This window comes from Abramis brama (genome assembly GCF_963993115.1).
Source record: "Abramis brama genome assembly, chromosome: 2".
Taxonomy (NCBI): Eukaryota; Metazoa; Chordata; class Actinopteri; order Cypriniformes; family Leuciscidae; genus Abramis; species Abramis brama.
This window is the reverse complement of record NC_139964.1, coordinates 25,813,487-25,841,221: the sequence shown is the minus strand read 5'-3', so window position 1 is coordinate 25,841,221 and position 27,735 is coordinate 25,813,487. Positions and strand designations below refer to the sequence as shown.

Sequence of the window (27,735 nt, the reverse complement as noted above, 5' to 3'; positions counted from 1 at the left end):
CCATGGGTCATAAGGTGCACTGTATACTGATTCAGATCCAAGTGATTCTGCATTACGAGCGTGAGGGAGAGACGGGCGCTCAAGCCCCTGCCCCTTTTGTCTCAAAATGTATTGCACCCACTGATCATTATATAGATCAGTGATTGCGCCCCTCTCTGATAAATGTAAATAATAATAATAATTATTATAAATATTATAATAAATAACAATACACTTATACACCACTAACAATAATAATACAATAAAAATGATATAAAAAGTTTTTTTGGCGGAAGCATTTGGCGGAGGTGAAGTGGTAGGCGGAGTTTCCTTTGCAGCGCTATATACAGTCTTTAGTCTTCAGACTACACGAGCAGCAGGTAACATTAAGCTAATACGGAGAAGTATAACCTAATACTAATAAAAAAAATAAAAAATAAAAAAAAACATTTATCCTACCATGCTACTGTAAAAGTTGCGTCAGCATACGAGTTATGCTTAACTATAATAAAAGTATAACTCGATGTCAGCCGCATTCTGAGTCTGACAGTGTCATTCGTTTTTATCCAAGGCCATAGCAAGTGTTATTAGCTTGGGGAAATACATCTAGTGAAAGGAAATTTTAAGTCCATGTCCAACTCTAAATTGTAAGGAATTTATATATTTTATTTCATAGTAACACTTTACAATATGGTTCATTTGTTTATTATTCATATTAACTAACATGAACTAACCTTGAGCAAAACATTTGTTAGGCAAATGTAGGCCTATTAATAATACAACTGTTAATTGTTAGTTCATGTTATGTCACAGTCAGTGCATTAACTACTGTTAACAAATACAACTTTTGTTTTTAAATCATGTTTAAGTAAATGCTGAAATTAATATTAACTAAGATGAATTCCTCATAATTACCCTCTTGAATCTCACTGTTTTGTTTGGTAAAGTAAATAATATTTAGTAATATTATCATCATTTCCCTATTTTTGTTTGTTATGCATTCCAATTGTATCAACATCTTTTCCTTTGTAATGAAGAGAGGCTCTCTGACCTACTGCTGCTCTCCATCGAGCGAGATATTCCAAATAATTGTGAGGAAGTCATTAACATATATAAAAACACAACAGACAGACGGGTACTGCTTTAAATACAGGTGATTTATCTAATAAATAAATGTTAAAAAAAAAAACATTTAGGGTCCTTCCACCCCTGCCCCTGAGGAGGTCTGTGCACACCACTGGCTTAGAGCACCTTTATTTAACACATACGAAAATCAACTGGATATTTTTTTTATTATGTACAATATTTGCATTGGGTACATCCGTGCAGTGAGATGTTTCAAAAAAGTGGTGGGGACATATCGACCGGTGTTAGAGTAATAAAATGACCGGTGTTAGAGTCTGATAAATTAGATAATTGAGTGATGCATTATTGAAGACATCTGATGATAACAAGCAGAATCACTGAAGGAAAGAAATCAACTGAAGATAAAATATATTAAGGGTGTTTTCACACTGGCAGTTTATTCGATTGCACTCAAACTGTGACACGATTCATGTGAATGTGAAAGCAACACGGACTGTGGTGTGCACTTGTTCAGGAAGAAATATAACCTGCGCATGCGCTTTAGAAGATGACAATGTATTTAGTTCAACAAAACACATGTAAGGGATGATAGTGTTGATGATTTGCCTCGGATACGAGCGAGAGTGAGTCTGCAGTGTGTTCGCAGATAGCGAGGGCTTTAAAATTGTCATGCAGTGTCTTTGTCCGAGTTGCCATGTGTCTCTAGCATTGCATTATCTATGCATACATTGACGGATCTCTAAAACATGTCCCCCATTGGCCAATGAATTTCTGTTAACTGTTAACTTGGTTTCGTTTTTGTTCTGTTAACTGTTAACTTGGTTCTCTTCATGGTTTTTAATATGACATCATGGTATGGTAACCTGACTGTTGTGAATAAAGCTAGACTGTCCAAGATTGTGAATGAGGCAAGCAAAATAATTGGTAAGACACAGAGACACTTGAATGATCTTTATCGTGGAAAAAGTAAGGAAAAGGCTTTAAAGATAGTAGGGGATGTTTCTCATCCTCTACATAGCAAGTTTCAACTGCTGCCGTCTGGAAGACGTTAGAGGCAACCACGAGTAATTAGGAAGGTTTACCAATTATCCTTTGTGCCAAATGCTGTCAAGATTTTAAATGGTAATGATTGATGTGTGCTTTGTTTATTATACTTTTACATTTATATTTATTACATTATTACATTGTATTGTATTTTATGTGTTATGTGTTGTTGTATTGATGTATGTGAAGCCAGAGACAAATTTCCACTACGTGGACAATAAAGTAAAGTAAAGTAAAGTAAAGTAAACTTTAAATCCATATATTTCCTATTGTAAATTTCCTGTATTGACTTTAAATGGTAATTTCCATGATTGAGATGGTAACAGGCTTGCTAAATAAAACACATCTTTTTACGCATGTGCTTAAAGGCCTTAAACCGCTTGAACCACGATAATTGCTGCTCGCAGCTATTTTACTAAAATAGTCTTGCTGTCTGATATGTGAATATGACCACTATAACAGTTGCACTTGCTGTTATGTCTCCAACAGCATAATGCGTTTTAATTAAATTATTCAGTCACCAAGAACAATCAACCCTTACAAAAGTGATTAATATAAGAGTGTGTGAATTATATTCATTTGTGTTCATCTTCACTGCTCAGACCGGACCCTCCAGACCCCAGCTGTGTGTCCATGAAGAGTGACCAGTCAATGGATCCTACACTGAAGTTTAGTGGACTCACTGATCCTGGGTTTAGGTAAGTGCTGTAATAAACATTTACATTTATTAATTTGCTAGAAACCTTTATTCAAAGAGACTTACATAGTGTCATGGATCCTGACACAATAAAATATCTTGGTACAATGTGTGTATATTATTTTTTTTATCTTACAGTAGTGGCCCTCAACATGCCGAAGCCCTCAAGACATTCAGATCGAATCTGAGGAAGAAGTTTCAGTGTCTTTATGAGGGAACAGCAAAGCAGGGAAACCCAACACTGCTGAATGAGATCTACACTGATCTCTACATCACAGAGAGTGATTGTGGAGAGATCAATAATGAGCATGAGGTGAGACAGATTGAGACTCAATCCAGGAGAGCAGCAACAGAGGACAGACCGATCAAATGCACTGACATCTTTAGACCTTTACCTGGACAAGACAAACCCATCAGAACTGTGCTGACAAAGGGAGTCGCTGGCATTGGAAAAACAGTCTCTGTGCAGAAGTTCATCCTGGACTGGGCTGAAGGGACAGAGAATCAGGAGATCCAGCTCATGTTTCCACTTGCTTTCAGAGAGCTCAACCTAATGAAGGACAAAACACTCAGTCTTTCAGATCTTCTGCATGTCTTTTTCCCTGAAACAAAAGAAATTAAACCATTCAGTGATGAATATAAAGTGGTCTTTGTTTTTGATGGTCTGGACGAGTGTCGTCTGTCTCTGGATTTTAATGTGAAACTGTGTAATATATCTGAATCAGCCTCAGTGGACGTGCTGCTGACGAACCTCATTGTGGGGAATCTGCTTCCCTCTGCTCTCATCTGGATCACCTCCAGACCAGCAGCAGCCGATCTCGTTCCCTCTGAGTGTGTCCATCGAGTGACTGAGGTACGAGGATTCAATGAGCCACAGAAGGAGGAATACTTCTGGAAGAAAATCAGTAAAAAGAGTCTGGCCGATAAAATCATCACACACCTGAAGTCATCAAGGAGCCTCTTCATCATGTGCCACATCCCAGTGTTTTGCTGGATCTCAGCCACTGTTTTAGAGAAGATGTTGAGGAAATCATGGAAAGGAAAAATACCCAAGACTCTCACTCAAATGTACACACACTTCCTGATCATTCAGACCAACATCAAACATGAGAAGGACTATGAGAAGAAAGTGAAGGATGAAGACATGATCCTCAAACTGGGGAAACTGGCCTTCCAGCAGCTTGTGAAAGGCAACCTGATCTTCTATGAGGAAGACCTGAGAGAGTGTGGCATTGATGAGACAGAAGCATCAGTTTACTCAGGATTGTGCACTCAGATCTTCAGAGAGGAGTTGGGCTTGTGTCAGGGGAAAGTCTTCTGCTTTGTTCATCTGAGCATTCAGGAGCATTTAGCATCTCTTTATGTGCTGCTCTCATTCCTGCTGTACAAGAGGGATGTGCTCAATGAAACCTTCAGCTCAAAACATGCACACGAGTTCACGTGTCACACGATATCTGACCTGCACCAGAGAGCCGTGGACAAGGCTCTGCAGAGTAGAAATGGACATCTGGATCTTTTCCTGCGGTTTCTTCTGGGTCTCTCACGGGAGTCCAATCAGACGCTCCTGAAAGGCCTTGTGACGCATGTTAGAAACATCTCGTACAGTAAAAAGAAAACGGTTGAACACATTAAAATGAGAATAAGAATGAATCCCTCACCAGAGAAATCCATCAATCTGTTCCACTGTTTAAATGAACTGGGTGATCATTCTCTCGTAAATGAAATCCAGGAGTGTCTCGGATCTGGAGGTCTTTCAAGCACCAGATTGTCCTCGTCACAGTGGTCAGCTGTTGTCTTTGCTCTATTAACTTCAGAGTGTTTGGATGAGTTTGAGTTAGAGAAATATATAAGCATCAGTCAAAACCAAAACCACACGTCACCGGATGAAGTTCTTCAGAAGCTCTTGCCTGTAGTTGAAGCCTCCAGATCAGCAAAGTAAGTCTGAGGACAGTCACTAGGTGCGTGTGTGTGTGTGTGTGTGTGTGTGTGTGTGTGTGTGTGTGTGTGTGTGTGTGTGTGTTTGTGTTATAGTGATGTGTTTCTCTGTTCTTTGTTGTCAATGGTAGTATTAATTTGGCCTGATTTTTTTAAACAAGTCACACTTGGATAACCATAAAAATCTACAAAAGGGATTATTCTCCTTATATTTTTTTCAGATCGTAATTTACACACAATACAGCAAAAGTCAACAAAAAGTAATAAAAACATTATACCACACAGATATAGTATTTAATATCTCAGTCTCTCTGTGGTTGTGTAGTTCCTGCTGAACTGAGAGATTAAAGTGTGTGTCGTTGTTCTACAGGTTGAGGGGGTGTAAGATCACAGATGAAGGTTGTGCTGCTCTGGCTTCAACTCTGAGATCAAACTCACACCTCAGAGAACTGGATCTGTCTCAGAATGAAATAGGAGGTAAAGGTCTGACGCTGCTCTCTGATGGACTGAAGGATCCTCACTGTAAACTGGAGAAACTGACGTAAGATCATACATTAATCTTAACTGAGACTAGAATAATGTTATTTTAACACTTTAATTCCTACTGTATCATATTTTATCTAAATTATCAACATGATCAAAAACCTGTTGCACACAATCTACTACTTGCCTTCTGGTTGATGGTTTATAGTTTTTTAGCAAGTAAAAAACGATATAATTTTAAAACGTGTCCCTTCAGCTCGTGGGTCATGTGACTTTTTACTGTGAAATCTTTACGGATTTTTAAGTAAACATAAGAAAAACCTTTATAATGTTAGTAATATTTCAAGATGATCATTTTCTGGACTGAAGCAACTTAGGTTTACTTGATTATTTATACATCTTTTGTGAAAAATCATGTTCAAATGAATCAAATATGATCATCAGGCTTTTGAGGAAGGTTTATTAGTTTATCTCTCAATCATCATTGTATTGCATTACATTATATGTTTTAAAGGAACACTCCACCGTTTTTTGAAATAGGGCTTATTCACCTTCTTTCCTACATTTAGATAGGTGGGCAAATGCATTTTTGTCTCAGTGCATGCATTGTTTTAGTTTGACAGGGTCGGCGCTAGCTTAGCTTAGCTTAGCATAATGAATGGAATCCTTTGTTGCCAGCTAGCATGCCCTGAGTAAAAGTGACATAAAAAAAAACAAAAAACCCCACCTAATTACTTCTTGTGGCCTGCATATTGAGAACAAGTACAAATAGTGATGCAGATTAACACTAGGCGATTTTCTAGGCAGATATTGACTTGGGACTATATTAGGGGGAAGCACAGGCGAAGCACTGCTACTTGGGCGCAGAGATATCACACCCATGTAGCAGTGCTTCGCCTGTGCTTCCCCCTAATATAGTCCTTAATATATAAGTCAATATCTGCCTAGGAAATCGCCTAGTGTTAATCTGCATTGCTATTTGTACTCGTTGTGAATACGCAGGCCACAAGAAGTAATTAGGTGGAGTTTTTTATTTTTTATATCACTTTTACTCAGGACATGCTAGCTGGCAACAAAGGATTCCATTCATTATGCTAAGCTAAGCTAGCGCCGACCCTGTCAAACTAAAACAATGCATGCACTGAGACAAAAATGCATTTGCCTACCTATCTAAATGTAGGAAAGAAGGTGAATAAGCCCTATTTCAAAAAACTGTGGAGTGTTCCTTTAAAATTACAGAGCTTTGATCATAAAACTAAGCATTTAAATATCATCTTACTAAGACATGTTATTGGCAGATACAGAGTCGCGACTGATATTTATATGCATTTTATGTCAGTGGTTCTCAACTCTGGTCCTGGGGATTATATATATATTTTTTTTTGCAGTGTAAATAATTGTCTGACTCAGCGTCACTGACAAAACATTTTAAATGTAAAACGTTACCATTTCCTTCCAATTCTGTCCTTCAAATGCAATAGTATTTTCATAATCGTGGGAAGAGCATGACAGTGGTTATGATTCGGCTCCTCTCGGTCTGTGCTCGACACCAACAGCTCCTGCGTGCAGCAGATCGTACAGCACTGAGTCAGCGCACTTATTCAACCCGGCCAATGGACCGTTCAGTCAGCGAGCGAGTCCTTCATTGCCTGTCATTATACCGTCTGTGTTGCTGCTAATCTGCTTAGACGGAGTCAAGTGCTCATCATTGATCATTATTTGCGTGGAAATATTTTCTCAGAACATCTGCTATTTAGATCAGAATATAAAGCAGAATTATCATGTGCCAAGCAATCCTCGCTGGCTAAAACATTAAAGGTGCCCTAGAATTAGGGGTGGGCGATATGGAAAAAATATCATATCACGATTTTTTTCAGGAAAATCACGATTCACGATTTTATCACGATTCTTTTTTATGTTGGTTTTACTATTTTGTGACTGAGCATTATAGCCAACTAATGTCCATATTTTAAAAACAAAGCCTTAGGTAACAAAATATAAAATAAAAAAGAATGGCAGACAGGGGCGAAGATAAAAATATTTGTTATTATTTTCTTTGTTATTAAATATTAAGATCAAAGATACACATTATACATACACAATTTAATATACAAATTAAATAAACAGTGCTTTATGTTTTCAGCTACAGTAGGTGTATTTAACAGTAGCATTGAAGAAAGTCATAATTTACACTCTCAAGTTGTTGAAAATAAAAGTTATTTGGAAGAATGTGGGTAACCAAACAGTTGATGTACCCCAGTGACTTCAATAGTTTATTTTTCTCCTGTGGAAGTCAATGGGGACCATCTACTGTTTGGATAGCCACATTCTTCAAAATATTAATGTTAGAAAAATATTAGAAAATATTAGAAGGAAATTAATTCAGGTTTGAAACAACATTAAAGTGCGTAAATAATTAGATGATTTTTATTTTGGGGTGAACTATCCCTTTAAGGACAAGCGGCAGCGTGTTTACTATTACTACTGTCTCTTAAGAGCTGCGCGCGATGCGTCTAATATACACACATTTGACAAGCAGATTTTCTCTCAGTTTTCTCAAGTTTGCTTTCACTTTAGACATAACCGACTTTGTTTATGTAAACCTTGTGTGTATTTGACAGTATTAGCACAATAAGACTCGAAAGATAACAGGCGCTGTTAGACAGGCTTTTAGTGCATGTGAGCTTCACATGTACGCGCTGAGAAACGCACAGGTTAGAACAGCGCATCAGCACGTGAATTAAATGTTTAACCGACAAGGCATTAAAGCACATGCAAATTATGAACTTTTGTGAACTGCAGTGCCCCGTTCCGCTGCGTTAACATTTTATGTGAATATACGTCGCGTTGTTCAGTATGTTGGGACAGAGGCGCCAGAACAGCAACTGATAGAATGCACGATACTACGTTATTTCTTCAAAAGCAGATCGTGGAGACATTTTAATCGTCCACGATCAAAAATCATCATATCGCACACCCCTACCTAGAATGTGTTGCAATAATATTTTAATTTTGTCTCTGATATCTACATAGAGGCTTATTTTTGTATGGCTTATTTTAGGGCATTTAAAATGTCCAGATATGGTTTTACAGGTCCATTTTCAACCCTAGAAATTGGCCCTAGAATGAAATGGTCTGTTTTTACCTTATTTGGAAGGGTCATGAATAGTAATGAGGAGTTCTGCTCTGATTGGCTGTTTCACTGCGGGCTCATTACAGTAGCTCAGACTCAGAGTGACAGCAAACAGGTCCCTGATGTCCAGCGTGACAATGGAGAGATTAGGCGTTCAGCTGTACATCAGAGTCCTGCACGGGTCCGATTTTGTAAATCGTCTCGGTTACGTATGTAACCCTCGTTCCCTGAGTTCCCTGACGAATTGGGATCACGCTAGGGAGACCAATTGCCTACGAGTGAATTAAAACGAGCCAATGAAAATTGGCATGCAGGATTTGCATTCCGCAGCCCGCCTACCAGCGCGGGTATAAAAGGCGGAAGCAACGCATGCATAGTGCTTTTCACTGAGGAGCCGAACGGTGTCCAGTCCTCTGCGAAGGTACAGCAACATGGCGAAGGGACGACACGTCTCCGTTCCCTGAACTCAGGGAACGAGGGTTACATACGTAACCGAGCCGTTCCCTTTCGTCCTGGGAACTCCGACGTGTCGTCGGGGGAGTTCCCTGACGAATTGGGATCCCTAATAAAACGCCATGGTGCTGGCCCCTTCCAGCGCCCAGCTAAGCTACCCTGCAGCAGTTTCTTGTAATAAGTTGCGGGAGCTAGCTAGGGAATCACACTGCTGTTCCGCAAGACCCGCACAGTGGATTTTGGATAACACTGAGAAAGCGTGCCCCAACCCCTGGGGGGGGGGGGAACGCTGCGGAAGCCCAGCCTGCCTGAGGAAGGCCTGGAATACACATATGTACTAACCCATTGGGGTAGTAAAACATATGGCAGTCCCTGAGGTAGTCCCAATCCCAGGGAAGTGGGAGCGTACTCAACAGGGACGACAGAACAAGTCTGTCAAGGGGAAGACACGGCTGAACTGCACGTGGCATCATGGGTCACCGTAGAGACCACTGGAAAAAACACCCAGTCCACTAGCAACTCCTACTAGAGGTAGCAGACCTGGTGCCAGGCGGTCCGCCACGCCTGGCACAGGAGGGGTGATGGAGGAACTCACGAGGCTCACCGACGTAGGGCGCCAACGGAGCAAAAGACGCACGTATCCGGCCGAGGCGCGGAGTGGCGTAGCAAGCCGACAAGCATAACCTATTCCCTCGCACCACTGGCCGTAGCGAGTACTCGGGAGGAAACAGGTTCTACACGTAGGCTATAAAACCTAGCGAACGTGGTAGGTGTCGCCCAGCCCGCAGCTCTACAGATGTCTGTCAGCGAGGTGCCTTGAGCCAAAGCCCAGGAAGCGGCAACACCTCTAGTAGAGTGAGCGCGCAACCTGGGAGGACAAGGCTCACCCAGAGAATCATACGCTCGGGTGATTGCATCCACTAACCAGTGGGCTAACCTCTGCTTGGAGACAGCCTTCCCCTTCTGCTGGCCTCCATAACAGACAAAGAGCTGATCTGAGGTTCTGAAGCTTTGCGTTCTGTCAATATAAACCCGCAGGGCGCGGACGGGACAGAGAAAAGCTAGGGCTGGGTCTGCCTCCTCCTAGGGCAGCGCTTGCAGGTTCACTACCTGATCCGCGAAGGGAGTGGTAGGAACCTTGGGCACATATCCGAGCCGGGGTCTCAATACAACATGAGAAAGGCCCGGCCCAAACTCTAGGCACAATTCGTCGACCGAAAAAGCCTGCAGATCCCCGACCCTCTTGAAAGAAGCCAATGCCAACAGGAGCGCTGTCTTAATGGACAGGATGTTCAACTCAACTGTTGACAAGGGCTCAAAGGGAGGACTTTGAAGAGCTCTAAGAACCAGAGCTAGGTCCCAAGAGGGTACAGAGTGCAAAACACGAGGTGGATTTAACCTCCTAGCACCCTTAAGGAATCTGATGATCAGGTCGTGCTTCCCCAAGGACTTACCTTCTACTGCATTGTGATGCGCTGCTATTGCAGCGACATACACTTTGAGGGTGGAGGGAGACAGCCTTCGCTCCAACCCATCTTGCAGGAAGGAAAGCACAACTCTGATCGGGCAAGTTTGGGGGTCCTCCTGACGGGAGGAACACCATTCGACGAACAGGTTCCACTTCAACGCATAGAGGCGCCTCGTAGAGGGGGCTCTAGCGGAAGTGATGGTATCTACCACTGCCTGTGGCAGGCCATCTAGAACCTCCGCGTCCCGTCCAGGGACCAGACATGGAGTTTCCAGAGGTCTGGACGCGGGTGCCATAGAGTGCCCCGTCTCTGAGAAAGGAGGTCCTTCCTCAGAGGAATCGGCCAAGGAGGGGCTGTCGCGAGGAGCATGAGTTGGTGTCAATACGACCCAATACAACCAATAATAATACAACCAAGTCCTGGTGGGCCAATACGGCGCCACTAGAAGGACCTGCTCCTCATCCTCCCTGACCTCAGGGAGGCTCACTGGGGGAAACGCATACTTGCGTAGGTCCCGAGGCCAGCTGTGAGCCAGGGCATCCGTGCCGAGGGTCCCCTCGGTCAGGGAGTAAAACCACTGGCAATGGGTCGTGTCTGGAGAGGTAAACAGGTCTACTTGTGTGACTCCGAAGACACTCCAAATCAGCTGGACCGTCTGGGGATGGAGTCGCCATTCTCCTGGCAGGGGAGGCAACCGTGAGAGCTCGTCTGCCACACGGTTGAGCTCCCCTGGAACATGAACGGCACGAAGCGACCTCAGATGCTTCTGACTCCATAGGAGGAGGTGGGAGGCGAGTCGCGACATGCGACGGGAGCGTAGACCACCTTGACGGTTGATGTACGCAACGGTCGCAGTGTTGCCCGTACGGACCAGTACGTGCTTGTGTCTGAGAAACCCCTTGAGGCGACACAAAGCTAGACGTACTGCTTGCAACTCTAGGCAGTTGATGTGCCAATGCAGCTGGGGCCCCGTCCACACGCTCCTACTTGAGGCGCGCATTCCAGGCGACCGAGTCCAGTTCCATACCGAGATAAGAGATCCTCTGCACGGGGCAGAGTTTGCTCTTATCCCAGCTGACCTGAAGCCCCAACCGGCTGAGGTGCCGAAGCACCATGTCCCTGTGATCGCACAACACCTCACGAGAAGCTAGAATGAGCCAGTCGTCGAGATAGTTGAGAATGCAAACGCCTTGTTCTCTCATGGGAACAATGGCCGCCTCCGTGACTTTCGTGAAGACACAGGGCGACAGGGCCAGCCGGAAGGGTAGGACTTTGTACTGACACGCTCGACCCTCGAACGCAAACCGTAGAAACGGTCTGTGTCGAGGAAGAATCGAGACGTTAAAGTACGCGTCCTTCAGGTCAATCGCTGCAAACCAATCCTGGGGACGGATGCATTCGAAAATGCGCTTCTGCGTGAGCATTTTGAACGGGAGTTTGTGCAGGGCCCGATTCAAAACTCGCAGGTCCAGGATTGGCTGTAACCCACCGCCTTTCTTGGGTACAATGAAGTAGGGGCTGTAAAACCCAAACCTCATCTCGGCAGGAGGGACCGGCTCGATCGCATCCTTCGCCAGCAGGACATCGATCTCTTCCCACAATACAGGGGCACCCACTGACTGCACACGGGTGAAGTGGACGCCCCTGAACTTGGGAGGCCGGCGTGCAAACTGAATTGCATAGCCGAACCGGATGGTGCGGATGAGCCATCGGGATGGACCCGGAAGCGCTAGCCAGGCTTCCAGATACCGTCTCAACAAACCCACCCGAACCACCGGCGTACCCGCGGAGGGGCAGCGAGGTGGAAGACAGGGACCCGGCTCTGGTGGCATTGTAGCGACCGAGAGCGGGGTCTGGGCGTTTTAACTTGACACCAACCTGCTTCCACCTGTGGGCAGACGGCAGAGAAGGCCCGTGGGCATTCTGCTGCGGGCTGCCCGGTGGCGAGGGGAGGGGGAGAGACGAGGAACGAGGCCCTGACTCCTCGTGACCTGGTCTCTGCGCCTCCGGGCCCAGCTGCAGACAGGAGCGATGCAGCTGAGGCTGCGTCACTGCTATCCATGAGCTGGGGAGAGGGGAACGGGAGTGGCGCTGTTCGGTGGTGGCGCGCACTGCCATTCTGACCCTCTCGGACCGAGGAGACTGGTCTTACTGGTCTGCCAGACTCGACCATGAGGGGAAACGAGGAGCGAGGCCCGGGGGCGTCGAGTCCTGGTTTCCGCCTCCTCACCCAGCGAGAGACGAGAGTGACAAGGCCGTAGCCCTCACTGTCATCTGAGCACTGGGGCCCGTGAGTGACTCAGAGGAAGTGGACTGCTCAAACTTTGGGTACCACTGACTGGATGACCAGCGGCGGAACAGAAATGAAATTCTCCACCCGGCCCTCCCCCGGGGGAAGGAGTGGTGATGACACGCACTCCCGAAGAGCAGACATCACATACTCCGGGTCGCTCCTCTTAGGGTCGTTTCCCTTCCCTTTGCTGGGGGGAAACGAACTCCGAGCGGGCTGGTTTTGAGGCGCTTCTGGACCACCAGTGTGGACATCGTCTGACCGAGGGCCAGCGCTGTGACTAATCACGGTTAGTCACTAAGCGCAGCTCCACCCCGAATCAGAACTACCCACGTGCACTGAATGTGCAGGGGTAGTGAGAGAGGAAAAACTTCTGCAGATTTAGGCATGTTTGGCTTGCCATATTGGCACCAAAATGCTTCCATACTGCCAAAATTTTTCACACGCATCCAGGCACTTTAGACCCAGGAAGTGTGGCTGTCAAGTCTGAATATTCAGCATGAGAACACACCATTACAGTAGGAACTCAGCATCATTTTCAGAGTATAACAGCCCTCTCTCCGATGTAGCGATCGACATCTGTCCTCCCCTGGGGCCCCAAATGAAATGCTTGGTCCCTCATGAGAAGGACCAAAAAAAAAAAGCACGCTGAGCGGCTCAAGCCTTTACGGGAAAGGGGAGATGAACAACGTGCCGACGTGGTCATGCATTCATGAGAGAACATGAACCACCCATGAACGCAGTCTCAACACACTGATTAAGCATGTGAAACAGCGATCATGGCCGTCAACCAGGCATGCAAGACAGTGAACGTGGCCATCGCCTCGATGACACACGGCACGCTGAGCGTTCAAGCCCTCAGGCAGGACGAACAACGTGCCGACGTGGTCATGCTCTCATGTAGAGAGCACAAACCACCCACGAACACAGTCTCAGAATGTTTGCGATGCGCTAGAGGAGTGAGTGGTTCGTGCTCACTGTAACCCTCAGATCACCAATGTTATTCGCCAAAGTAGCATCTTGCTGTGACAACCCGTGCTGTCAACCGGCGCTCGACGGCACACGGCACGCTGAGCGGCTCGAGCCTTTAAAAAGGGGAGACGAACAACGTGCCGACGTGGTCATGCACTCCTGAGAGAACATGAACCACCCAGGAACGTAGTCTCACACACTGATTAGGCATGTGAAACAATGAACGTGGCCATCAAATGAGGACAGGAAACGATCGCATCCAGAAACACACGAGTGAAACGTCATCCTGAAAAAGACGCGATCTTCACTCGTGTTGCTCTTTCAGGAAGAAAGTACTCTCTTTATTGTGCTGAAGCACACAGGGACCCAATGCGGCAACACAGCGGGGAAACTGCAAGCCCGCTGTGCGCACTCAACCGTTTACCAGCTGTGAGAACAGCTTTTGAATTAACAGTGTGTAGACACAGCCGGCAGACAGGAAATTGCGCGGTCGCTGAAACGCCGTCACGCCAACACAGAGAGATCCCTTCCCAAAACAGCAGACTCGTAGAGCGTAAGATAGATACAATCTTAAAGCTCATTCACTCAGAGAGGACACAATCGGTCGGCTCCGAAGCTAAAAGCACTATGCATGCGTTGCTTCCGCCTTTTATACCCGCGCTGGTAGGCGGGCTGCGGAATGCAAATCCTGCATGCCAATTTTCATTGGCTCGTTTTAATTCACTCATAGGCAATTGGTCTCCCTAGCGTGATCCCAATTCGTCAGGGAACTCCCCTGACGACACGTCGGAGTTCCCAGGACGAAAGGGAACCGTACCCGCAGTGCTTCAAACCGCATCCGACCCGTATTCCGACAACAGCACTAATTAAAATCCGCACCCGACCCGCTTAAAATAGAACCGACACCCGACCCGCACCCGAAATAAAGTTTAGCCAATCACATTACAGACACAATTACAAAAATGTTTATTGCCAGGTCATACAGAAGTTATCACACGACAATTAACACAAGGACAACTTCAGCCGAAGCTGTAAAAAGGCCGGTACAGTACATGAAGAACATGGCTAACGTTACCACAAAACTGAGTAGCCTTATCACATTTTACCAATCGAACAGACGCGGCTACAACACTATATCTGCCACACAATTTCGTCTAGCCTACATCTGACAATTTTGGTTTCAAACACGCCCTGCACACTACACATACTTAGTGTTAAATTTGAAAAATACTGTTCAATAGAACTGCTTTGTTACCACAGTTATCTGCGTGCTTCCTTGGTGATGAAGTTCCACATTTGCAGCTATCCAACACGAAAATGCATGCAGCAAATAAGCCTTTCACAATATTTTCTTCAGATAACTCAAAATTTCTTCCACACATAGATCCTGGGAGGGCGCAGTTCCGCCTGGCCTTGAACATGGGCTGGCATATGCAAATTTTTGGAGGCTTACATATTAATGATCCCGACTGTTGCGTCACAGTTGGTGTTATGTGGAGATTCGCCTATTTTTCAGGGGTGTTTTTCAAAAACGAGATTTAAATAAGGAGAAAACAATGGTGTTTGAGACTCACTGTATGTATGTCATGTCCATGTACTGAACTCTTGTTATTTAACTATGCCAAGATAAATTCAATTTCAAATTCTAGGGCACCTATAAAACACAGCATGCCACAGGAAAAGTGTTCAACGTATGCAACGTTTATACATCAGGCCGCTGGTGTTTGCACCATTATTTACCGCCCAAAAAAAGCAGGTCTGAAAACCAGACGCTAACTGGTAGATTGTGTTGGTCTTTATGGATATGATCCGGCTGAGTCTCTGTTCTTTAACTTCCGCTTCGTCAGTCGATCAAACTCAGAACTTTCCACTCCCATCGGCGCTTTTATGGGATTGCGCTCTCACAATAATTTGCCCTGTTTAGTAAATCTGGCCCTTAGTATTTAATATCTCAGTCTCTCTGTGGTTGTGTAGTTCCTGCTGAACTGAGAGATTAAAGTGTGCGTCGTTGTTCTACAGGTTGATATCTTGTAATATCTCAGCTAAAGGTTGTGCTGCTCTGGCTTCAGCTCTGAGATCAAACTCACACCTCAGAGAACTGGATCTGACATGGAATATAATAGGAGATAAAGGTCTGAAGCTGCTCTCTGATGGACTCAAGGATCCCCACTGTAAACTGGAGAAACTGTCGTAAGATCATACATTAATCTTAACTGAGACTAGAATAATGTTATTTTAAGCCTTTAATTCCTACTGTATTATATTTTATCTAAATTATCAACATGATCTAAAACCTGTTGCACACAATCTACTACTTGCCTTCTGTTGTCTGGTTGATGGTTTATAGTTTTTTAGCTAGTAAAAAACGATATAATTTTAAAACGTGTCCCTTAAGCTCGTGGGTCATGTGACTTTTTGCTGTGAAATCTTTACGGATTTTTAAGTAAACATAAGAAAAACCTTTATAATGTTAGTAATATTTCAAGATGATCATTTTCTGGACTGAATCAACTTAGGTTTACTTGATTATCCATACATCTTTTTTGAAAAATCATGTTCAAATGTATCAAATATGATCTTGATGATGAAATTTGAGGAGGGTTTATTAGTTTATCTAAATTGAGAGATTAAAGTGTGTGTTGTTGTTCTACAGGTTGAGTTGGTTTAATATCACAGATGAAGGTTGTGCTGCTCTGACTTCAGCTCTGAGATCAAACTCACACCTCAGAGAACTGGATCTGTCTGAGAATATAATAGCAGATAAAGGTCTACGAGATGCAAGTGTGAAGAGTCTCTCTGCTCTAAAAGATAATCCACATTATAAACTCAAGACAGTGCGGTAAGTATTGTAAGCTCGCGCTAAATCGGCCCAAAGTCCGGCGTCCGACCAGCGCGGAAGGTCTTAACGTGTTACTGTCCTTTTCTCGAGGCAAAGTATTTTGTGATTAGATGCAATATATTAATCATATATTTACTCGTTTATTTCATCTGACTCCATAAATGAAAGGTTTTAATAATATCTGTGCCTCACTAAAAGTGAGCTAATGTTTGACTATTCCGTTTAACTCTTCAATGAAAATAATGTCAAAGTCAGTTAGAATAATCAAATGTAACAATTTATTATGTCAGGTAAATGTATCATGCCAATTTCATAATCAATTCAAAGATAATCGATACAAAACATCAAATGCTCTGGAATAGAGAGAAGATGCAAACCCAACTTTAAGAAATACGTCTCTCAGCCTCACGGACCGATCTGAAGTACAGAAAAGGCCCCGATCTCCCTGCTGCATCTCATTAAATAGTCAGACCTCTTTCACATGGAAGTAGGGATGGGACGATTACCGGTTTCACTATAAACCACGATAAAATGCACTGACGGTTAGTAATATCGTTTAAAATTTAATTATCATTAAAACCGTGTTTGATTATCGCGATTTTAGATCCTGTTCAGCCAGCAACAGTCTGATGCAGGCGCAGCGCGCAATGTTGTTGTTTTTTTTTATTCAAGAAGGAATTGCGGAAGGCAGTGACCGTGCTCGGGAGATTTTTCTGCCTTTTAAGAGAACCAATTCTGAGGTGTGGTCATATTTTGGCTTTAACAAAAATCCTGAGGGAAACTTAATCGAGGATGGTCACCCTGTCAGCTCTAACATGCACAAGAAAGTAGCCGAGTCGTCTTGTGTGACCATTACCCACTGTTGTATAGCGAACGCAAGGCAAGTTAACTTTGACCTCAATACCAAAACTACTAGGAAATAATTGGGCATAAAATGTTGTTTTAAGTTGAACTATTTTATATCAATCACTTGAAATAAACGTGAAGCTTCCGCAAAGAAAAGTTCGCAGCAAGTGGCTTTGAGCCAAAGACGAACGAACAAGTTCAAACAAGACTATGTGACATTTAAGGGATAATAATTTATATTCATTATACACTTATTACACCGATTTTTTTTAGCACATAATTACGGGGACATTGAATTGAGATTAATGTTTTAAATCTTACCTGTTTATAAATCCATTACAGCGTACAAAACAATCGTTCAGACAAGATGATCATCACAACAATATTATCAAACTCTGTAAACAATAAATCAACTCTGATTTAATTTTAAAATACAATTAAAAACGGAGACGCAAGACGGCAAGTTGTATTTGAATGAAACCCCTGCTGAAAAATCCAGCTAAAACCAGCCTAAGCTGGTCAGGCTGGTTTTGGCTGGTCTCCCAGCCTGGTCATAGCTGGTTTATCAGGCTGGTTTTAGAGGGGTTTTGAACACTTTTTTAGCTGGTCAGGCTGGTCTAAGCTGGTTAGCCTGGCTGGTCTTAGCTGGTCAGGCTGGTCTTAGCTGGTCAGCCTGGCTGGTCATTGTTGGGCTTAGCTGGTTTTAGCTGGTCAGGCTGGTCTTAGCTGGTCATTGTTGGGCTTAGCTGGTTTTAGCTGGTCTTAGCTGGTTTTAGCTGGTCATTGTTGGGCTTAGCTGGTTTTAGCTGGTCAGGCTGGTCTTAGCTGGTCAGGCTGGTCTTAGCTGGTTTTAGCTGGTCTTAGCTGGTCAGGCTGGTCTTAGCTGGTTTTAGCTGGTCAGGCTGGTCTTAGCTGGTTTTAGCTGGTCAGGCTGTTTTTAGCTGGTCAGACTGGCTGACTCTATGTCTTCTCTATTTTTCCTGCCACTGTGTGTTGTGACAAATAATGTAAACAATTCCAAGTATACTTAAAATAATCTTCAGGAGCACAGGCAACAATTCAAACAAATTCCTTTTATTTGATATTGCAGCCCCTTAAAACAACCCATTGATATGCTAACAGTAATGTACAAAATTATTAATTGAAATGATTAAAATGCTAAAAACTATAATAGTAACTAAAGGAGAACAATAACAGAATTATAGAGATACATTTTACATTACATTTTTCTTTTCTTTTTTTATGACATCTTGTATTTTTTGGGATATGTAATACCCCACTTGCTTCTCCCGCTTCTCTTTCTCCTTTTTTCGGGTTCTTTTTGTTTGAGCCAGTCACTGAAGCAGACTTGAAAGATAAATAATTTAGATTATTAATTTGTCACTTTTCAACTAGTAAAACTTAGAAAGGTAATCAACTAATGTAAAACCGTTTTACTAAATTGGCTATGGCTACATAAAGTATATGAATGAATGAATGAATAAATGAAATAACAGATTACCTCTCAAAACTTGCAGCTTGGATGGTGTCAGGGGAGGCTTTGCAGAGTGTTTATTCACACACTTCTGCTCTTTAAAGTGTTTGTATGTGGATCTTCAAGACAAAACATAAATGAGCTTCAATTGTATGAAAAAAAACACTCTTCAAAATATCTTCTTTTATGTTCTACAGAAAAAATAAACTTATACAGAATATATTCCAGTTGGTAGCTATAAATGTTGTGACGTTACTCCTACTTTGGCTACCACATCAGAGCTGCATTTTTTTTAAAGATCTCAATATTACAAATAAGAAGCTGTATTTTTTTTCCTACAAAGATATCTAGTCATTTCAGTGAGATCTTAACAATTTGTGTGGGACCTTTCAGCACGTGTCAAGCAACTTTAGTCTGGGTAGATGCCATATTTAATTCTAAGTGAATCAAAAATGAGGCTGTGTGGGATATGCATACAGTCAGTTCAAAAGTTTGTACCATCTAAATGTGCTGGATCTTTTTACTTCATCACCACCCATGTTTTCTAAAGTTGATTTTTTTCAATATTTCATCAACATAACAGTACATTTAACCGATTGTAAGTCTGTCTTTTACAGACAGTGTTAGCTGTAGCTTTGATTTCGAATTAAAAGTCAATATGTGATGATCATTAGCTTTAATGCAGAACATCAATAACTATGATTGGGACTGCCATATATACATACATTATAATGAGCAAAATATTGCATTAAAAACGTTGTCAATTCTTTGGGATTAGTTGCTGTGTTTCAGCCATAGACTGTAAAAAAAGATGGACGACGCCCCTTCGCTCTCTTCCATTGATGAGAACTGAAGCCCGATATGGCGCTGACATCTTGGGGCTTGAGTTTGCGCAGTAGCGATCTCAGGACCTTCAGGAATTTCAGTATCAGTAAAAAATGTATACAAATAAATAAATAGCCCTGAGTATGGTGTCTGTCTCACTGGCCAACATAACTCAAAACAGACCTAGAGAAATAAAATAAAATATACCAATGACCATGATATCCTGTTATCATAATAGTTAAATAAATTATTATAACTACGACCATTATAACATTATATTTGTCGCCTATTATTTAGCCTACAGGCTTCTCAAGGACAATCACACTGAAAAAACCTGGGGTTAATGATTTTAAAATGTGAGACTTCTTTCAAAAGCATAAATCTTACAGACCCCAAACTTTTGGACAGTAGTGCATTGTATGTTTGAAGTGGTTTTGCTTACTAATCATATGGTTCATAGCCATGGAGATTTTCTTGGACGGGGGTGCAGCAGGCCTTCAGCATGATGATCTACAGTAGGAACGTTCATGCAATTTCACAGAGCCAACACTGTTACATAGGATTTACAATAGGGTTTATTACAAGAAACCAAGCCAGAGCAGAGGTGAACTGCAGAAAAGAGAAAGAATTATATATTTAGATAATATATTAAGATAATAATTATATATTAATATAAATAGATGCATATGAAATTAATAATTCACCCTTTGTTGTAGAGGGTTTTTTCCTGTTGCTCCTGAAATCACTTTTTTTAAATCACTATTTTTAAGTGACGTCACTGATTAACAGTGCAGTGCATTCTTTTAGGTTAAATAAATTAGCTTACTTCCAATCACCCATTGACAAATTACCAGCAAAACAAAACTATCAAAAACTGTTATCTACACAAAGATGTGGTTAAAACCCCAAACTTTTATCAACAAGAGCTCCAGTCAGACTATAGTTAGCCTTAACGTAAGTTAGGCCTAACTTACCTCTTCTGAAACTGGTTGAGATGCTAACGGACTTTTTCGAAGACACAAAACCATTTCTATAAAGTAAATATTCAACAGGAGCGTGTCAATTACACGTAATAAAGGTGTCAGGGACGTTTGTATGTATTATTTGTGTGAATTTGTTGACTAAACTCACCTGAAAGCAATGAAAACAACAGCGAGAGACGAGTTTTGCTGTGTGTCAGTTGATGACGTTTCCCGTTTCCATCTGCTCTCGCGCGCACAGCGCGCTCGCTCCAGTGTTTGAATGCGAATGTTCGAATGTTCACGCGCACGCACATTAAAACACTTCAAAGTCACGCAGCATTTAAATAAACATCTAGAATTAAAAAATCATTAATATTAAATCATGAATTTAAAACTCATTGTGTAGTTATATGACCCATTCATGTGCAATATGCCAGGTTTATGGCAGGCGAGTAAAAAAAATTGTGACTGACAGAAGTATTAAAAGTTTTTTATTTTATTTTTGAAAAATTCAATTTACATTTATATAATGATAAGTTGCGTTAGAATACTAATAATTGCGTTATATTACTAAATGGCAAGCAAACAAACAAACAAAAAATCTGGGTTCCAGACGGTCCCAATAATTAACTAGTGATATTATAATCAACTTCGTCTATATTAACTTATTGTGTGTGTGTGTGTGTGTGTGTGAATTATTATTATTATTATTATACATAATTTTATATATATATATATATATATATATATATATATATATATATATATATATATATATATAATATTGTGAGATGTTCATCAGCTTGGCTAGGCTGGGAGACCAGCTAAAACCAGCTGACCACCAAATTGTCCAGGCTGGGAAACCAGCTTGACCAGCTAGGAAAGGCTGGGAGACCAGCTAAAATAAGCTATAAGCCAGGCTGGGAGACCAGCTTGACCAGCTAAGCCAGGCTGGGAGACCAGCTAAAACCAGCAAAGCCAGGCTGGGAGACCAGCTTGACCAGCTAGGCCAGGCTGGGAGACCAGCTAAAACCAGCTAAGCCAGGCTGGGAGACCAGCTTGACCAGCTAGGCCAGGCTGGGAGACCAGATATAACCAGCTAAGCCAGGCTGGGAGACCAGCTTGACCAGCTAGGCCAGGCTGGGAGACCAGCTAAAACCAGCTAAGCCAGGCTGGGAGACCAGCTAAAACCAGCTACTTCCAGCTTAAACCAGCTAAAACCAGCCAACCAGCTTAGGCTGGTTTTAGCTGGATTTTTCAGCAGGGACGAGAGAGCGCGTCCATTGTGATCATGGTGTAACGTCTGTCAGAGAGTTTGAATACTAACGTTACCCAGATACAAGACAGTGCAAATGAACTGTTAGTTCCACGAGACTTTTATAGATGTTTTCTCTCAGTTAAGCGCACACTTCACATACATGTCGAAGAGCGAATGTTAAAAGGGAAAATAAAACACTCTAAAACACGCTACAAATCAAAGTGGAAGTAAACGCATTATAATAAAACAACGGTCAGCAGTAGAGGTCATCCTCTTTGCGCGAGCAATCTCACTCTCACTGTGTGCGTGCGCGCTCACATAAAACCAGCATGCATACAATAACGTACGCCATAGAAGAAGTTATCTTAAAGGCACATCAACATTCATGTCATGAACACTACTTAACACTAGGCGGCCGTTACAATGGATGTGCGCGGTGTTATAATGCGTTGCTATTGACGACCGTCATTATAAGGAAGGAAATACCACATAATAGAATCTTGCTTTAAAAAGTGCATAGAGCTGCTTGTTTTATTTGTTGTTTGTTGATTTTCAAATATTAAACTTCTTGAAATGTCTTCAGTGTGATCATCAACTCTTTTTGAAAAACTTTCATCTCGTTTTAACAAAACCGTGATAATATTGATAATCGCGATAATTTTGGTCACTATAATCGTGATATAAAATTTTCATACCGTCCCATCCCTACATGGAAGCATGTGCTAACAAAAGAAATTTGCATTCAGAGGTAGCACCTCTTGGGGGTGAGTGACCATTTGTTTTGGGAGACCACCTTCCCTTGTAAGTCAACTATCCATAAACTCTTAAAACCTTATTACCTTGTGTTTTATTTATTCTGAAATGAGACATTTGTACCAGTCTCACTGTGACATTTTAAACAATACCAAACATGAAAATACTCTATGATAATCATTCACATTAAACTATACATTTTCTTGGGTGAATTCAGGTGATCATCTGAGCATGAGATAGAGGGGGTGAGGGGAGAGGGAAAGAGATGTAGATTAGGATGACTTGGAGGTGAGACTTTCGTCTCGATGGTGCACGAGGGCCAGTTCAAATGGTAATCTCCAGAGAGGTCCTTTTGTCCTCTCAGGGTCTGGTCACCCCCGAAACAGACTGTCTGGAATTTCCTAATTTATCAATTCTTACAGTATTGATTCATATCATATAATATAATAATGTCACTTGAACTAGACAGTCCTCTGATCAGATGTGTCAGTAATGCATGTGTTACTGTCTGTGTTTTATTTACTGACAGATATTAAATGATGGTGAATATGGAGACACTATAGAGACATCATCATCAACACTGAAGTCACGTGACCTTTACTGGATTTACTGTATATAAATGTACATGATTTTTTGTATAATATCTAATAAAGTCTTCCTCTCTTTTATGTATTAGTGAATTGGTATTTTTTTATCAGCCATCTAAGTGAAGTGAGCAGCTCAACACAAACACAGTAACAGTAATGAACTTCAGAGCTGAGTTTCATCTGTGTTTCGGGGAACTGGATTATTTATAGGGTTTAATGATGATGATGATTTTAATGTCTTTGTCAAAAGTCTTCCTGAGATTTGATTGAAGCTCATCTGAAGAGGATATTTGCCAATGTCACATTATTATTTTTCTGTCTTTATGTTGGTGTGTATGAAAGTCAAATTATTATGATTAAGTTGCAATTTTGTGTCATCACATGATCACTACGAGTTAGCCTATATTTATCTCTTCAGAAACAGCTAGTGCTACACCATGAATATTTAAATTAAATCAGTTATTCCTTTCAGCACAAACACAACATTTGTATATGTAAATTAGGCTAATTATAGCATATCTTATACTGTATAGTTACACTGAATGGTGGATAGGCAGGTAAAGCTAATCTACGGGGAAGTAAAGGTTGGAGAGGAGAAAAAACCCTGCATACACTTCTTTACTCCAAAATGAAGATGGAAAGCAGAGAACACACAAAGTGTAGCACTACACAAACTAATAGTTACGATGAGTAGTACTTATGGGGTAGCTTATGTCAAAATGATTTACGACTTTGACCTTTGACCTTTTGGCAGGTTGAACTTCCGGTGACCTTTATGATTGACGGGTTGAACTTCCGGAATGCGGTCATGGGATTAACCTATTGACCCTGCTAGCCTATCGATCATGTTGTATGACAGTTAGTTTTGAACTATGACCTAGCTAGGACTAAATCATAATTTTGACGGTTAGTTTTTGACCTATATTAATAGAACAGATGTTTTTTTGCCGGTTGTTTGAACTTTGTCCCAGTTATATGTGTGTGTGTGTGTGTGTGGTTATATGGCTTGTGTCAGAGACCTGCGCCCCCACCGCAGTGAAAGTGAGAAGCGTATGTCACACAAAATAATCTCATCCTTTAAAATAAAACATACATTGAAACCAATTATTTTAGATGAATAAAAGTGTATAAAATAAAAAGCTACTAAAACCAATTATTTTAGATAAAAATTACATAAACATATAAATAAATATATCTTTTATATAATTTATATAATTTATATAATCTAAAGCAATTTAACTAAGGTTGAAAATATTCTGTTCTTTTAAAAGCTTACTAAAACCAATAGTTTTAGCTGAATAAAAGTGTATAAAACATTCTATCCTTTATATTCTATCCTTTATATAATTTATATAATATAAATTATATAATCTAAGGTTGAAAAAAAACATTCTATCCTTTAAAAGTATATAATGGAATGCTTACACAGTATATCTTACAAAAAAGAATAAAAATAAAAATCTTCTTACATGTTTGTAAGTCGGACGGTCTCTGACTTCAGTGATCAAGATATCAGGGGGTGAAATTATAATCCTAAAAGTTTAAAAATGTTTTAAAGTTGTAATAATGCTTTTAAAATCAATGAATTATTAAAAGTGGTAAAACAAAAACACTCCTTTCCTGTATGAGCTCACCAGCGTCTATGCACGCCCCCTCTCCGTCTGAGCTCTGACCCCCTCCTTTGCATACTCCTTTGCATCGTGAAATCTCACACTAACAAAAGTTGAAAACATACCTTTAAAAGTGTATAATATAAAATAAAATATCTTGCTAAAGTTGAAAAACATACCGTTCCTTAAAAGTATAATATAAATATCTTATTGATCCAATTATTTTAGTTTTAGATGAATAAAAAATGACTGAGTTAAAATTAACACATCAATGTCCATACCACTGATGCCCACAAAAATAATTAAACTAAAGTTGAAAAACATACCTTTAAAAGTGTATAATATAAAATAAAATAATTTTACTAAGGTTGAAAAATATTCTGTTCTTTTTAAAAGAATATAAAATAAAAAGCTTACTAAAACCAAGTCATTCAGCTGAATAAAATCATCTTACCTTATTTTAGAAAGTTGAAGTATACCATTGATGTCCACAAAAAATGCAATGTATGAATGGATTCAAAATTGTTTTACACAACTGAATTCACATAGTCATTCCTGAATGACCTCACACTGTTTCAAAACATAAGGAGCTCGTGTCTGTGTGTGTGTGTGTGTGTGTCTATGCGCGCGTCCTCTTCCTGCGAGCTCTGACCCCCCTCCTTACAGTGTAACTGTCAAGTGAATCTCACACTAACAAAAGCTGAAAAAACATTCTATTCTTTATAATCTACTAAAACCAATTCTTTCAGTTTTATAAAAAATCATCTTACATGTTTATAGAGAGTTGAAGAAGCTCTTAACACATCAATTCCATACGAATGGGTCACAAAAATAATTTAACTAAAGTTGAAAAAAATATTCTGTTCTTTTTAAAAGTATATAGTAATGAAATACTTATAAAATCTACCGAACCAAGTATTTCAGTTTTAGATAAACAAAACTGTCTCAAAACATAGCGCGTCTAATGTATGTGTGTCAAAAAGTAAAGGAGCCGTGCGCGTTTCTGTGTGTTCGTGTGTGTGTGTGTGTGTGTGTGTGTGTGTGTGTGAGAGAGAGTGTAGAGGGATACAAACTGTCACTTTTGAGTGATTTATGACCCTCTAAGCCCCGCCCCCTTTTTGACCGTGGGAATTTCCCACGCTAGCTCCTCCCACTTATGGACTGTACGTACACCGTGGGAAAATCGGACTTGTGGCACGCCTCCTTATGGGTTGAACATCTGAAGCGTGGGAAAATCTCCCATGCTCAGTAGTTCTAAACAGGTGTATATTAAAAACTTTTTAAGAAATGTACAATAAAGACATAGCCAGAGATGAGATCAGTGTTTTTTATTTATTAAAGAAGACATATGTACATTTAAAACATCAATGAAATAAGTTAAAATTACATTTTTCTCTAAAAGAGTTATTTCAAGATGTTATTTCAAGATGTTAAAACATTAAAACAACTTTTTCATTTACAAAAAGATCATTTTTCTCTAAAAAAGAGCTATTAAAAAATGAGTTAGTATTATTTCAAGATGTTAAAACATTAAAACAACTTTTTTCATTTACAAAAAGATCATTTTTAAAATGTTGACTTAAGCATTTAACTTTCACATAGTATTTTGTAAAACTTTTACATAAAACACAGTCATTGTTAAAAAGCCTTGCGTTTTTACATACCATTTGTTAAAGACTCAGAGTTTAAAGATTCAAAAGTGTTTTCCTTGTGTAATTTTTCTGGAGCAAAGTGAAAAAATGTCCACACAGTCCAGAGGTCTGAGAGGAGTGACATTTTCTGAAGGTTACAGAGAGACAGACCCAAGCTCCACCCCTACCCCCACCCACAACAGATGTCACCCTGGGAAACCCCCACATCTCCTATCCACTCCCAAATAGAAAAAGTGACCGTTCAGCTCGATGTCCGAGCCGAAATGACCAAAGAATCAGGCTGCAACGGCTCGAAGAGACCACACCCCCTAGCACACCCCTCTCAAAACTGAGTGGTCAATTTCGATTTAAGGGTGTGTGTAAAAAATGACATCACTCACGGGAATCCCCCTCCTACAGCGTCAGAGTCACATGAGCTGTTTAAAAAGGAGCGCAAACACGACACGAGATACTTGTGGTATTATTCAAGTAGAACACTATGGCTACGTCAGACCCCAAAACTCCTGAAACACTGATGAAGCTATGGAGGATTCGACCTTAGCGCCGCGAAAAAAAAACCCATAGTTACCAGGACCTGTTTAACGCGATTTCTTCACGAGCCGGCGGATCGTGTGGAATATACGTTTCACTTGTCTGAAGGACGCGCGTGTACATATGTTTATGACAAAATCAACAGAGAAGTCAGACCAGTTAACTTAGATAACGATTCACCACAAATTCAACGGAGGACCCTGATTGGATTTTATTTTATACAGAGTATGGAGAGATTTAAAAGATGACGGAAGTGAACCGGTTTTCATAGCAGAGTGGGCTGGATTAACCACGGGTACAAGATAGCCTACCGACTTCTTGCGGATTATATTAAAAAAACACCCAGAGGATTACGTTTAGGCTACATACTTTGCAGTGATTTTGGAATGGATGTACCCGAATGTTCGTGACCTATTTCTGAGGATGAGCATTTAAAATAGCCTACTACTATTTAATTCAAAGGAAGGTTTACCTGTGTTGGAACAGATTTTTTCTAAAATCACGTAGCTTTTTTTAAATGGAACGACGCATTTGGATCTGCTGACGGATACGCACCAATAGGATTACCGGCTGCAACGAATGGATACCGACAGAAAAGCATCGATTGGCTGAATATATTTTGTGATTATTTAATCCTTTCTATGTAAAGTATTTTGAATTGCCAGTGTATAAAATGTGCTATATTAAAAAAATGTGCTATATTAATAAACATGCTATGCCTTGCTTCGCCTATGTCACAGGATAAATTATGTTTGATTCACAACTCTATGCTCTCATACAGGCTAGAACTGGCTCACACTCACACAAACACCCCACCCCACCCCACCCCACCCCACCCCACCACTTTTGGCCTGAGC

The 27,735-nt window shown here is 41.2% G+C and overlaps 1 protein-coding gene and 1 long non-coding RNA gene across 6 annotated transcripts in view; one reads left to right on the top strand and one right to left on the bottom strand.

The window, feature by feature from the left end:
- LOC311077893 (protrudin-like) overlaps positions 1 to 27,735 on the top strand; it is a 148,966-nt gene that overhangs the window by 23,655 nt on the left and 97,576 nt on the right. For all 4 annotated transcript variants that reach the window (XM_084106528.1, XM_084106527.1, XM_084106530.1 and 1 more), the window contains 2 exons: positions 2,712 to 2,807; positions 2,945 to 4,741. In XM_084106528.1, the coding sequence (XP_083962654.1) occupies positions 2,712 to 2,807; positions 2,945 to 4,741 (1,893 nt within the window). The remainder of the gene's footprint in view (positions 1 to 2,711; positions 2,808 to 2,944; positions 4,742 to 27,735) is intronic.
- On the bottom strand, positions 16,636 to 21,174 carry LOC311077908. Of its 2 annotated transcripts, XR_014605028.1 has the most exons (3): positions 19,968 to 21,174; positions 18,728 to 19,708; positions 16,636 to 18,573 (listed from the first exon to the last, which is right to left on the bottom strand). It is a non-coding gene; the product is annotated as an uncharacterized lncRNA (long non-coding RNA). The 2 variants fall into 2 exon arrangements; XR_014605027.1 differs by having other exon boundaries at positions 18,728 to 21,174.